General features: G+C 42.4%; 2 protein-coding genes across 4 annotated transcripts in view; one reads left to right on the top strand and one right to left on the bottom strand.

The window, feature by feature from the left end:
* The window catches only part of a1cf (apobec1 complementation factor), a 196,629-nt gene that overhangs the window by 93,142 nt on the left and 88,716 nt on the right, over positions 1–14,771 (top strand). The window lies entirely within an intron of this gene.
* On the bottom strand, positions 4,346–10,473 carry atad1b (ATPase family AAA domain containing 1b). The gene is made up of 10 exons (XM_048987507.1): positions 10,402–10,473; positions 9,517–9,704; positions 9,222–9,320; positions 7,914–8,034; positions 7,508–7,708; positions 7,321–7,427; positions 6,616–6,705; positions 6,174–6,224; positions 5,691–5,824; positions 4,346–5,509 (listed from the first exon to the last, which is right to left on the bottom strand). Exons 2-10 carry the CDS (start codon positions 9,688–9,690, stop codon positions 5,389–5,391), a joined length of 1,098 nt encoding a protein of 365 aa, XP_048843464.1. The 5' UTR covers positions 9,691–9,704; positions 10,402–10,473; the 3' UTR covers positions 4,346–5,388.

Raw genomic sequence — 14,771 nt, 5'->3', positions numbered from 1 at the left:
CCAAATTTCGTTTTCGAGGCCACTGCATGAATGATGTTTTTCGGCATCAAAGAGAAACATAATTCCCAAATAACCTGCGGTAGGGTGTTAATTTAATAACAAAAATTAACTACCTGCCCAGTTGTTGTACCAGAGTTAGTGAATGCAGTGTACAAGTAGCTTTAATTAAATGTAACTAGGTAAATATACTCACTATGCATTTATTATGATCACTATACTAATGCTGGGCAGAGCCTCCCTTGGCTCTCAAAACAGCTGCAATTATTTCTGTCATAGATTCCACAAAATATTGAAAACATTCCCTTGTGATTTTAGTCCATGCTGACAATATTGCATCACGCAATTCCTGCATGTTTGTCAGCTGCACCTCCCATAAGAACCTCCCATTCTACCACATCCGAAAGATGTTCTGTTGGTTCCAGATCCTTGGACTGCGAGGCAGTGGCACACAGGCCATGATCGACTGGTATTAACCGACCCGAAGTTAGCCAAGAAAAAATCGCCCATACCATTACTAGCCAGGACTGTTGAGATAAAGCAGGTTGGGTCCATGGATTCAAGCTGTTGATGCCAAATTCTGACCCCACTATTTGTGTGCCGGGGCAGAAACCGAGATTCACCAGATCAGGCTACGTCTTTCCAGTCTTCAACTGTCCAGGTTTGGTGAGAATTTGCTCACTGCAGCCTCTGCTTTCCGTTCTCAGCAGACAGGACTGGACTCCGGCAGGTGCATGGTTCGAGATGTACATTCTGAAGTGGCTTTGTATTCACCAGAAGCACAGAACGGTTATCGAAGTTAGACCAGCCTTTCTGTCTGCTCGACACGCAGTCATCAACAAGGAGTTTCCATCTACAATACTGCCACTCACTGGATGTTTTGTTTTTCAGTTTTCCGCTTTTCCGAGTTAAACCCAAGAGACAGTTTGCATGAAAATCCCAGGAGATCAGCAACTTGCGAAAAACACAAACCAGCCTTTCTGACACCAACAATCAGTCAAAATTACTGAGATCACAGAGATTTTCCCCCCATTCTGGTGTTTGATGTGAACGTCAACTGAAGATCCTGACCTGTATCGCCGTGATTTTATGAATTTGTGCTGCTGCCACATGATTGGCCGATTGCATAATTGCATGAATAAGCAGGTGTTCAGGTGATCCTAATGAAGTTCTCAGTAAGTGTACAAAATACAGACATGAATACGGTACTGTGAAACAGAACCCCTACCATGCAAGAGATCACATATAAAAGAATCATCCATTGATTTACCTGCTCAGAGTTGCAGGGCTGAGTTTCATTTTTTTTAAAACCTAAATATTTAATTAGTGGATATAAGTGATTTTAACCAGACAATAAATCTTTATATGTTAGACAAATGTGGTGTACCCTGCTTATTGTTTATTACAATAAAAAATATAAACATAGACTGACTTGTCGAATGCATATGGCAAATGGATGGATGGTTGGTTGGATCCTGAGAGAAAGATGTGATAGAAAGAGAGTATAGCATCACAGCAACACACTTGTATATGCTACTAACATTCCTCTCATTCATTGCTGGTGTGAACTACTTGCTAAAATTAATTCACTATTATTTCCTGCAGTAGCTAAATATATCATGGTTGCTATGACCAGTTCATTCCAGTAGTTCATATTTACTTGCTAATCACGCTGTGCATGTTACAGTGAAAAAATATAACAGTAAGCAGGTTGTCAGACCTGCCAGACCTGATTAATAGGAGATGCATTGAATATATCAAGAAATTCATGTCGTCAACAGCAGGTGGGGTTTCAGGTGTGTTAGAAATGCTTATGTTGTGTTTTCAGTCCAGTATCTTATGACTCAGCGTTGACTCTCCCTGATGCCATGTCCACCGAAAGAATGTGACACTGTCATGAAAAGTAAAGCACACACCGGAGAACCACATGACGATCATTCAAAAGCTTGAGGAAATCATTGCATTAGCTATTTGCTAATCCAAATATGAGTGGATTCTTCTGACTTCACAGTGCAAGACACGGAGCTCCTTCTCCTGTTCCAGGTCTAAGATCGACTAATATTACCTTCAGAGATCCAGGGACAGATGTAAACTTAAAAATTTTGGCAGAAATCCAGATTCTACATGCTGGAATCCTAGAGATGTCACACATAACAAAAGGGCAAGTTTGATGAATGACTAAGCTGTGACCTGACTGTCTAAATGCACGTGTGATGTTTGTCTTTATCATCTCATTCCTTGTCTACCTGCTTTACAATACAAAATAAAGAGTATGACAGGTTGGGGTGGGGGGGCTGTTATACCATCTGACGGATTAGCATTCCATCTGTGGTGTCAACCCTATGATTCCTGACGTTAAAATCATTACTTGTTCTTAGATTTTTTATGGGTTCCTAGAGGTATAAATTTCAGGTCCGGAAGTAAAAATCCAGACCAAGATTTTGTTTCAACCAGCCAATTGAATATAAAGAGTCACAGTTAGAGTACGCAGCAGATTGGTTGAAACAAAAATCTTGGTCTGGGTTTTTATTTTCTGGTCCTGAAATTTCCATCTCCGGTTCCTTCCCACAGTCAAAAAAAGCATCTGCGTAGTTATGTGAACTTGTCTCACTAAATTTCCTGTAGTGTTGTGCACATACCCTTAGATGAAACGGTATCCCATCCAGGATGTGCTGGACACACTCAGGACAACCCCATACTACAAAGGTGGAAAGTTCAGGTCCAGAAAAGTACAAATTCAGTCCAGGGTTTTGTTTCAATCACAAGTACTCAACTGATTGGTTAAAACAAAACCTTGGCCTGAATTTGTACTTTGTGGACCTGAAATTTCCGCCTTTGTCATACTGGATGAATTGTCAGAAGATGGACAGCTTGATGGATGTGCCATTGTTCTAATGCATTGTCAGATTTTCTTTATGTCACAGGATGAAACCTTTGTTTTTAGACTAAATCATTTCGGTGATGTACTGCTCTGAAGCACTTCACTTGAACGCGCATCTGCCATTTGAATCACAAATCAGCCTACAAAATCAAACTTGACTTAACAGACTCAATAAGAAAAAGTGAAAAGAACAAAGAGAAATGTTCTGGGGTGACACTGAGGCTCAGTGGATAGCACTGACGGGGTGCTGAATCACAGCCCTGGTCTGTGTGTGCATTCTCTCCATGGGTCTGCTCCTTTGAGGTCAGTTCAGAAAAACCACAATGAGACAAAGAGAAGCTTTCAAATGCTCACATGCATACGGCCCTCGGAGAAGTAATTGCAAAAATGTGTGCTGTTTTCCAGGCTTTTGTTTCTCCTTTCTTTTCAAGTTTGCTGCATCGTAAACTTGTGTCAGACACAACAGCAGCTTTCTGTTGAATTCTCAAGTTTGTTCGTATTTTTTCTAGGCTACATTACTTGCCATTCGGAAAGGTCTCGACTGACAGAAAACTAGCACAGTAACAGACACAGCAAGTGTCTTTAAACTTCCAGCAACACCTTCTCTTAAATGCAGACCCCGTGACGGTGTTCCCAGGATAGGCCCCGGTCTCCCCCCCCCGCAACCCCATGGTAAACAATTTAATGATCACAGCCCACAAGCTCACAGAAAATCTGGAAAGCACCTGATAATCATTCTTCTGTTGTAAGCAACCAACCATAGCTTTCATGGCTTTGGTTCAAGATTCTGGCAAGAATCAGAAAGGTTTCTTGATCAAAAAAAAAAAACCTCCTCACCATTAAAAAGCAAAATGATCCATCTCAGTCAAAGGCATGTTGCCAAAATGGACTGTCTGATTTAAGACCTCAAACCGCTGGTTTGAATCTCTGACCACAAAGGTACCCTGAGCAGCCTACTGCTGAATTAGCTGCCCCTGCTACGTCATGATGTCACATACGGGTTAAATGCAGAGGACAGACCGCCTTCTTGTTGTGTGGTGGAGTGTCAACACTGATCATCAATGTGTGCGTTTCCATCAAAGCCTTTCACACTCAGTAATATGGGACGTAGGGAAAATACATTAATCTCTGCTTGTAGGATTAAATGTAATTGGAGATTATCACAACCCAGATTTCAATCAGTTCATGATTTTAAGACACACCCTTCTCTGGCTTTCACACATTTCACAGAAGGTCATATAAATAGGCCAGGGGTTTCCAACTCTGGTCCTGGAGGGCTACTGTCCAGTAGGTTTTCTATCCTACCTGGCTTCTAATGAGCTACACCTCCTCTCAGGTAAACACCGGGAACAGGTGTGGCTCATCGGAAGCCAGGTAGGATAGAAAACCTACTGGATAGTAGTTCTCCAGGACCAGAGTTGGAGAGCCCTGTTATAGGCCCTACAAACTATACCAGCTGTCCATGTCGACAGATGTCAAAGGTCTTTTTAATAAAGATGCAAACATCCCATCCAATCCGAGGCGTCGTCTTCACTGAATTAATTAAAACAGCAGTTCAGTAAGACCATAACAATCATTCCCACAAAATATTGCTCACGCAATGTATATTTTCCTAATTTGCTTTCAATGTACACCTCCCAATATACACGTTATAATGGCAAAGAGTAATTTATACATACAGAAATAATTCACAAACAGCATGACCCAGACAGAAAAGTCAACAAAATGCATAAAAGCTGTAAACGTTTTCCGTCAAAGCATCAGTCAGCTACGGCAAGCGAATTTATGTGGACTTTGTACAAGTTAAACTCGTGTGTGGAACTGACAGTCTACGTACATCAGAATACATGACCTCAGTTGGGTAAGATGGTATATTTTCACGAATGTCTCAACTGATACTTTCTAGTCATACTAGCGATATTTCTTAAATGGGTTAAATAACGGCAATAAATAATGTTCTCTCTTATGCTAACAGCAGGCTAAAAATTACCATATAGATTTTTACTCAAGAATCTTAAAATTTTGCATCGATACCTTTTGTCTGCCACATGGAAAGGATTTTATTTTATTTTTTTAACTATCATTTATCTTGCACCAATTTACAAAAATCATGCTCCCCCCCCCCCCAGCTAACTGAACCTACTAGACACAAACCCCACTGTAAGCTTCCTTATTCTTATGGTGTGATAAAGTATGAGAGGCCATACATGCACCGTTACCGCACAGCTATGCCTCAACAAAAAATAAAGTTCTCAAAAAAAATGAGAAAGATGCCAAGTGTAACGAACTGCCGAGACTGGAGAACACTGCGGATGGCCGGGGGCCTCAAACCCAAAAGGTACTGTAGCCTTTTCCTCGTTCCCCAGTGGGGAATCTTAGGAAGTGATCCACTCTACTCTGAAGCCCGTGCTTAATGTACAGTACATGAAACATAAAACCCAAATAAAAGAAAAATTGCGGGAGAATCTTCTCCTCTAGAAATTGAATGGCAGAGTAACACCTCAGTCAGCTCAGTCCAGGGCAGCGTGCACCAGGATGTTCTGCGACCCAGCCAGCTTCGACTTCCTCATCTTCTGTATGGCCCTCTGCAGATCCAGCTGCTGGATTGGCCGAATGTAGTCCTCCTCAGCCCTGGAGAGGCAAGACGCACCAGGACCCAAGTGAGAGCCCCTGTAACGTGGGGCATTAAGGTAAAGAGAGGAAGAACCTGACGACTAATTTGCCTGCTTTTAAGCCAGACTTTTTACTTTCAGATTTGAAACTGTAGCATGTGTATTTTTGTATGGAAGAGGGAGTGAAACAGACGTTGTACCGGTTTTCCTCGTTACTGTGGACGAAATCCCGCACGCAGGTCAGTGCAGCGTCCCGGCACATCTCACGGAGGTCACTTCCAGAGAACCCCTCTGTCTCCTTGGCAACCTCAACCAGGTCAACAAGATGCTCGACCTACGGAAAATCACCATGTCGAACAGAAGTCACAGAGAATAGAGCACATTCAATGTGACACACCTCGGTATAAATTCTTTGCATTATTTACAATGTTGTCAGTGTGGTCATTTCAAACTGAAAGGGCACGGTTGACACCTAGCTGAAGCATTCTGACACCAACAGAAAAAAAACCTAGCTAATCTTCATTTCTAAACGTCATTCTCTCAGCGTCTTCGATATCTTGTAGAAGTGCTATATAAATAAAATGTATTTATTATTACTACTACCAAGTGAAAAACGGCATGCGACATCTCTTCGACCAAGTCTAAAGACACACATGCTTAAGTGGAGAAAGATGACAACTTACATTTTCATTATGCAAAATGAGTCTCAAAATTTCTTCCCTTTGCCTTACGTTCTGCAAGAAAAATAAAACATTCACGGTGAGCCAACGCGCTGCGTAAGAGTCTGGGCACGAGATCCATGGAACTGACATTTCGATTTTCGTTTAGATGCTTCTATCCAAAGCATTGTACAAGTGAGGATCAGAGAACTGGGTCTACCAGTCCATGCAGCAATGTGGGTTAAGGGTCTTTCTCAAGAGCCCAATGGTGGCATCATACTTCTGGCTATGGGACTTGAACCAGTGACCTTCTGATCAGAGGCACGGAGTCCAAACACAGAGAGCCACACACCGAACCAATTAAATAACTTTTACACCGAGTCCATAATTCAATAAAATAATCAGCATAATGACCTAGAACACCACATTAGTTATCATTGGTCAGATATGAGTGCAATGCGCTCACCGGTTGGTTGATGTGAAACCGCGTGGGCATCCTCCTCAAAATAGCAGAGTCGAGGTCCTGTGGGCGGTTGGTGGCTCCCATTATGATAACCTAAAGTGGACAGAAATCATCTTCAGATCTGGCCTCTCCATCCATCACCCAAAGGATTAAAGCTATACAATTCATTGTCACTAAGGGGTGCGTGATCTGACAATTTTAATAAGTGATCAATATTGAAGATCCTACTTCCTACTGGATGCCGACTGCCCAAAGTATATCATGTGTCGCTATCACAGGGTCTCCTTCATGAGTGATGCATTTGAAAAATAATTCAATGTGAGCTATCAGCATGGCAGATGAGGAGCAGGCAGGAAAAAAGGGCAAGATGTCAGTAGTGTGGCAGTGGTTTGGTTATTTCACAAAGCTAAGTTATCTGTAAACTTTGCTGGGCCACATTCCGCACTTCCAGAGGTAATACTACAAAGATTTTCAACCACCTTAAAAAGGAAACATCCAACACAATTTTGATATTAAAAATAAAGTTTAGTGTGGGATTAAATGACCATTTTCAAAAGTGTCTTTGCTGCATTATGGTATTTTAAGTCCTTAGGCTTGTTCGAGTCTGGATATTCTTGACAGTTTTGGGAAGATCGATCACAATTTAGATCACCTAACCCTGCCTGTCACCACTTTAAGGTCGCTTCTGGGACTAAATGAGAGAATCACCTGGCAGTTGAAATCTGTGTCCAGGCCGTCCCACAAGCTCATGAACTGGGCCTTCATCATAGCCGTAGCCTCATGATCGGAGCTGGAACGGCTCCTTAGAAAGGAGTCTGAGACACGGGAGAGGAAGGAGGGGCATGAGAAGACCGCCGATGACAGACGGGGAGGGCCAAAGCCGAATGGGACTCACCGATCTCATCGATGAATATGATGGAGGGCTGCAGCTTTATCGCCAACGAAAAGACGGCTGCAGCAAGCTTCTGAGACTCTCCGTACCACTTGTCAGTCAGGGTGGATGGTTGAAGATTGATGAAGCGGAAGCCGGCTTCCCTGGCAGTGGCTTTGGCAATCAGAGTTTTGCCACAGCCTGGAGGTCCATACAACAGCACACCTGGAAAAGGCAGTTCAGACACGCTTCAGAGTCAGGGAAGCAACTTAATTGGTCTTTAAGACTTGAAAGCTGTATTGTTGACTTCAACCCAACTTGTCCCTCAGACCTACTTGCAAAGTCACTGAATCTTTGTTGCACAATTAGAGGCAGCCATCCTGAGAAGGGCAAAATCGTTAAACAGGGGACCGTCGAAAGAGGACCACACCTTTAGGAGGCTGAAGCAGCCGCGAGTTCTCGAATAGATGCCGTTTCCGGATGGGAAGAATGACGGTGTCCTTCAGCTCGGTGATGACGTCATCCAGGCCAGCGATGTCACTCCAATTGATCTAAGACATTCAAAAACGGGCCAAAACTGTGAACAAGCACCACTCTCTCAGCTTTCTGCAAGTACGCCACAGTAGGAAGTATACAAAACTGGGAACGCTGGTAATTAATTTTTGTGTTTTTTGTGCGTTTTTGTTCGGAAGGTAAAGAGGACGACATCAGAAAACTCCTGAGAACAAAGCTAATTACCACAAATGCAAATGCAAGCACATTATTAATGGAAAAACCAAAACAGACATTATACTAAATATTAAAATAAAATTTAAGCATTAGTTAAAAACACAGGTCAACAATAATAGGTGTGTGAATGTGCCCTGCGATGGATAGGAGTCCCATCTTTGGTTACTCTCTGTCTTCTGCCCATAGTCTCCAGGACGATTGTCCGACAGATGTTGGGCCAGGTGTGACCTATTGCCTCCATTTGCAAAACAGACTTTAAAACAGCGCTTACACATCGCTGCTGCTGTGCTTAGGGGTTCGCCTTTTTCATCCACTTCATAGCCGAAATTTCTCTACTCTAAGAGTGGTACAGAGTGGTACATCTCTCTGTCTCGATAGCTTTTACTTGCTACAGAATAATTATGAGGTTAGGGAGGTTATCAGGAAAACCAGGGGAAAATTCCGGACAACTGCAGGTTGCAAATTTGTACAGGAAACATGTCAATTTCAGGAGTGTTTTTTACTACTAAAAAGAAACCACCAATTCTTTCACTATTCACTGTGCATAAAATTTACAGCCATAATTGACCGGTGACAAGCAAAATTAAAATACGACTCCTCTTTGAGTATACTTCACGTTAAAGTGGGGGATAGGCTTCCATCGTGTTTGTTGTGAGGTAGGTATGCGTGAAAATCACAGAGACCAACATCACACCATGTTTCCGTTTCAGATGCTCTTTCACGCTACTTTATTTGTTCATGTTTCACAGCGCACATAACGTCCCCCACTTGTGCGAAAAATACCGAGACTCCGACTTTTCCCCTCACAGCGTCGCTAGGTGTCGCCATTTCCACTCTGCGTCAAGAACAGACTGAAAATTCTCCCATCGCCCAAGTGTCACCGCTGTATATTATTTGAATTCATGTTTGTATTGGGAACATTTTCATTTTCTACTTTGTGTAAACTACCCAACACTGAATGCTGGCCTGCTCCCGCGTACTTACGTTAAAACTGAGAAAGTACACTTACCTGCATGCTTAGCGGGTCCACTAAGTGGGCAGCAATACTCATCTCATACTCGGATAATTTCACGTTCTTCACTCCGATCTGCCTCATAAGTTTCTCAGCCTGGAGAGAACAAACCCAATAAGGCAACACGTTTTCGTGGTCACGGCGTCTGCTTTACACGGCAGCCGTTCAAGAGAGAACACATCGTACCCACGGCCCAAACAGGCATCAGGAAACAAGTTCAAATAGTTTTAGGTACATTTTGTACACGTTCGCATAAGAGTATAACTGAAACGTACTTAGAACCGAATCTTACCTGTTTCTGAGCTTCAACTTTTTGTTTCCGCGTAGGGTCAATCGCATCTACCATCCACTTAATGGTAAAATACGTCACTGCACCAAAAATTGTAAGCCTAAACAGTAAACCTATTACTTCATTACGACCTAGAGGCCGAGTTAGATTTTCGGCAGGAATCTCTTTCAGTACCATCGTTTCCAACTTATCTGTGAATTAAAAAAAAAATTAGTTTTCATTCCTTCAATCCGAATTGCCCCTGCAAGTTCTGTACATTGCTCCCCCATACAGGTTAACTGTCCCGCGCAGTCCTCTAGTGATCCGAGTTTAAGTTGCATAAAATTTTGCGTATTCTTGTGGTTTTTTTTCTACAACTGCACGATGAAGCTCTCACCGGTCATGAAAGGTAGCAATAACCAACATAATGGACCCACAGGAATTATGAAAGCCAACTTGAGAAATGAGCATTACAGCTATTAGCTTCCCGAAGGTCTAATTAATAAAAATTCATCAGAATATTAAATTTCATTTCTTTATCAAAAAATAGACAATAAACAGTTTAAACTATAGGAACACAGTGTACTGCTAACAAGGCTAATCAAACGAACTGCACTAGCTAGCTGAAATGTTTGATTTCTATTTACGGTTTTTGACTAAGCTCTATTTTGTTTTATTTCTTCCACAACGAGCCCAGCTACGAAGCTAGCTGCCGGTAACAAAACTGAAAGCAATGACCTTAATTAGCAGGTTAGCTAACCACTAAGCAACTACAAATATCACTAACCAAGCCTCGTTTAAACAAACCGTAGAGATTTTAACTAGTTATGCACAAGACATTACAAGCATGGAACATTCTGGAAGGGGGAAAACGAAATATGAAATTGCCATGTGAAACGTTTCTCTTACCCCTCACACCTTCCAAACGTCCCTCTTGCCACCTTTGATACAGGAAGTAAAAAATGAAATCATTTTTTTTCTATAAGACTCACTTCTTCAAATGCCCGGATGGAAACATATAATAATCAAATATTAGTTCCGCAATGCTACATTTCTTAAATAGATTGAATTATATGCTCGCTATATTTATATTTTAGAGTAGATATATAAAATTAACTAGGTCACCTGACCATATTTTCGATGTGAAGAATATAACTGCGAGGTTCCTTATTCTTCTCAGAGTGTATATTAATATGGTTATTTTTAAAATAAAGGACGTAGGCTTGGATTTTTCGCTTTACAATGGAATAATCACATTTTACAGACGCACCTTTGCAGTCAACACTGATTATGTACTATAGGAACAATGAAATATATAAACATCGAATGTTTAAATGCCCATTTAAACGTGTCCTTTAAGTCATATGAGGAACCGTCATTCGTCGTTTTCGTATGGAACCTACACATATTCCTTGGTATTTGACCTACTTTCTACACCAAGATTTTAAAAGGGGGTGGGGGGTTTTAATCAAATGTGACATTCAATGAAATTTATGAAAACATTTTCAGTGTCACATAGTTTCATTATAAATGGGTACTGTGCAGTGTACACTGTCAGAAAAAAACTATACAGTCCTGGTACAGTTTTGTACCCCAAAATACAAACAACATTAATGTACCCCAGTAGTACAAAAATGATCCTCAGAGTCCAATCCTGTACCTTTGAATGTACATTTACCTACAGCTAGGGTACAGCTGGCAGATCCTTGGGCGTACAGCCCCAGTAACAAGTCATTGTACCACCAAAGGTACAAACTGGTGCTTTTTTCTGACAGTTTATTTTCTTAATGTTATTATTTTTTCTTGTAAAAAAACTTCTAAAATTGAACTTCTCTACCAAAATATATGTGTGAATTAGTAACACTTCAATCAATTAATAATGAAGGATAAATAAATCAACACCGCTAGCTAGCAATTGGTTTGTTGTGAACTATGTGATTTCAGTGTAACATAACGCAACTAGGTTTTACAAATGAACCCTCAGATCTTCACATTTAAGCACAAAAAATCTCTTAGAAATATGCATATGATATTAGATCAACTTGATTGTACATGTTAGTTTTCGAATACACTTACTAACTCTGGAAGGCTGGCTCAATGGAAAGTAGTGTTACTTCCACGGCTGTGGATTTGAATCTTGCCCCTACTACGGCCACCTACAAATTAATTGCAAGAAGCTGTCACACAGACATGCATGCAGTGGCCTGAGACCTGTGACCACAAACTGGCAGGCCTGCCCGAGTGGGGTTAGAGCTGAGTGGATGGACAGAGGAGGCACTGTGCCCACAGACTGGCAGGCCTGCTTGGGTGAGGATAGAGCTGGGTGGTATGACAGAGGAGGCACTGTGCCCACAGACCGGCAGGCCTGCTTGGGTGAGGATAGAGCTGGGTGGATGGACAGAGGAGGCACTGTGCCCACAGACCGGCAGGCCTGCTCGGGTGACATAAGAGCTGGGTGGATGGACAGAGGAGGCACTGTGCCCACAGACCGGCAGGCCTGCTCGGGTGACATAAGAGCTGGGTGGATGGACAGAGGAGGCACTGTGCCCACAGACCGCCAGACCTGCTCGGGTGGGGTTAGAGCTGGGTGAATGGACAGAGGAGGCACTGTCCCCACAGACCGGCAGGCCTGCTCGGGTGGGGTTTGAGCTGGTTGGATGGACAGAGGAGGCACTGTGCCCACAGACCGGCAGGCCTGCTCGGGTGGGGTTAGAGCTGGGTGGATGGACAGAGGAGGCACTGTGCCCACAGACCGGCAGGCCTGCTCGGGTGGGGTTAGAGCTGGGTGGATGGACAGAGGAGGCACTGTGCCCACAGACCGGCAGGCCTGCTCGGGTGGGGTTAGAGCTGGGTGGATGGACGGAGGAAGCACTGTACCCGCAGACAGGCAGGCCTGCTCGGGTGGGGTTAGAGCTGGGTGGATGGACGGAGGAAGCACTGTGCCCACAGACTGGCAGGCCTGCTCGGGTGATATAAGAGCTGGGTGGATGGACAGAGGAGGCACTGTGCCCACAGACCGGCAGGCCTGCTTGGGTGGGAATAGAGCTGGGTGGTATGACAGAGGAGGCACTGTGCCCACAGACAGGCAGGCCTGCTCGGGTGGGAATAGAGCTGGGTGGATGGACGGAGGAGACACTGTGCCCACAGACAGGCAGGCCTGCTCGGGTGGGAATAGAGCTGGGTGGGTGGACGGAAGAGGCACTGTGCCCACAGACCGGCAGGCCTGCTTGGGTGGGAATAGAGCTGGGTGGATGGACAGAGGAGACACTGCTCCCACAGACCGGCAGGCCTGCTCGGGTGGGGATAAAGCTGGGTGGATGGACAGAGGAGTGACCATAAACTGATCTCTGTCATACCTGTTGAGCACAGCGGCATTAAAAACTATCAACACTAAATTCAGTTTAAGGCAGGGTTGGCCCTAGTTGTTTTGGTTGCCTAGGTGAGATTCTACTGAGAACACCCCCCCCCCAACCCCCAAGCGCAACCAGATGTGTTTCTTCTGATTTTTTCCACACACACTGCTGAGTCTCTTAATCAAATGTCAAACTAGACAATAGCCCATGTCGCCTAAAAGGCGGGTGGCCCTGGTTTGAGACTTAACCAGAGAATACCATAAAAGAAATATTATCTGTTACCCTGTAAACGTGATAAATATTTAATACGGGTTTTGTGTAAGGAGGGCATATTCCTCCCTTATAATAAAATAAATAATTCAAAGTTCAATGTATTCAAAACAAATGGCATTTTAAAAGTTCAATACAACTGTAAATATTACTGCCACATGAAAAAAGAATTTTAACATGATTTTATTATTTTAAAAATTTGTTCTAATTTCATTAAATACCCTCAATATTTTAAGTATGGGATGCTTAATATGAGAATTAGCTTTTATTACTGTGGTAATGCATTGGTTATATCAGTCAAATCTATTCATTTTTGCTTTATTCCTGTAATTTGTAATGACTAGTAAAAACCACCCTATTCTTGACAAACATGTTTATTTTAATATACTTCTTGGTGTTCCAGAGAATGTCAAATAAAATTAATATGCAATAAAACTGTGCTGGGCTAAGAATGTAATTTATCAGATTGCTGTGGCTATGAAAATCATTGTGTTTCTTATTTGTTAATATGGAGCTGAAGGGAGAAGTGGGGTTCCAGACATTGTCTAGATTTTAATAGGTCAGCTGTGTAATTGTCTGAGCAACACATGATTGCATGCTATACCGACTGTAGGAAAAGCAGTCTCATATTAATGCGTGTATAGAATTGCAAAAAAAAAAAAAAAAAAAAAAACACTACAGCTGATGATTACAAGATTGCAGAATATTCTAGAATTTTGGATTATACTATTTGTAAATTCATATAAAGAATACACAATGCCGAAATATACTTCGGTTTCTATTTTGAATTCTAAGCCAGTTTAGATACCTATATAATAAATATAAGTGCAATAATTGTGTAAAATGGTGATCGGCCAGATGAAAGCCTCATGATATACTAATAAGTAAAGCGGCTGTTTTATATAACTCACCTTTTTCTCGACTAATTTAGTCCCTACATGGAACACCGTTTCGAAGAAACAACTCTTAAGGATGGTAAAGGGCGATCATGTCACAACTCAACCTTAGCCTCACATTAACATTAACGTTCAGTACTAGGCTTCAAATTTACATTTTATCTTCCTAGAAATCATATAAAAGCGAGACGGGAGGCACTGGGGACAGGATAATACAACCATTTCCCCGAAATGCCTCCGTCATCCTTGACACTGGCGTACACTGCGCGCGGTATATTTTCCATGCAATTCTTAAAAAACCTGACAGGTGGCGCTATGGAATTAGTATTTAATTCCAGATCGTTAGCGAGAACATTCCACCCCCACCCACTAGACACTAATAAAAAAATATGACAGCGTTTCCTTCAATCCATAACGTAGCCAGCTAGATTTAGATTAGCTATTTCATTATGAACTTCTATACTACATACCTTATATATGTCTGTTTATGGTTACTATAGCGATACCTACTTAGCTCCTGCATGATGTGCCTAGCCAACATTTAATCTTGCTTGACAACTTTTACTTTTCTGCTTGCGTAAGCACTTCACAGGTTTTCTAGCACCCATTGTTAGGCTACCTCGCAGGCTAGCCAGCTCGCTCAGATTTATTTTCATTCTCGTCTTGCAGGCTGGATTATGTGTAGCCTACATATGTACACTATCATATAGCTGCGACAAAGTGCCATACATACAGGACGAGTATATACTTAAAAATGGCC

Source organism: Brienomyrus brachyistius, chromosome 20 (assembly GCF_023856365.1).
Source record: "Brienomyrus brachyistius isolate T26 chromosome 20, BBRACH_0.4, whole genome shotgun sequence".
Taxonomy (NCBI): domain Eukaryota; kingdom Metazoa; phylum Chordata; class Actinopteri; order Osteoglossiformes; family Mormyridae; genus Brienomyrus; species Brienomyrus brachyistius.
This window is presented reverse-complemented; position numbering and strand designations above follow the sequence as displayed.

Coding starts and splice junctions, on each gene's coding strand:
- atad1b (XM_048987507.1), bottom strand. CDS start 9,690: ATGGTACTGAAAGAGATTCCTGCCGAAAATCTAACTCGGCCTCTAGGT. Junction 7,428..7,507: donor CATATTCATCGATGAGATCG/GTGAGTCCCATT, acceptor CCCGTGTCTCAG/ACTCCTTTCTAAGGAGCCGT. Junction 5,510..5,690: donor CACAGTAACGAGGAAAACCG/GTACAACGTCTG, acceptor TTGCCTCTCCAG/GGCTGAGGAGGACTACATTC.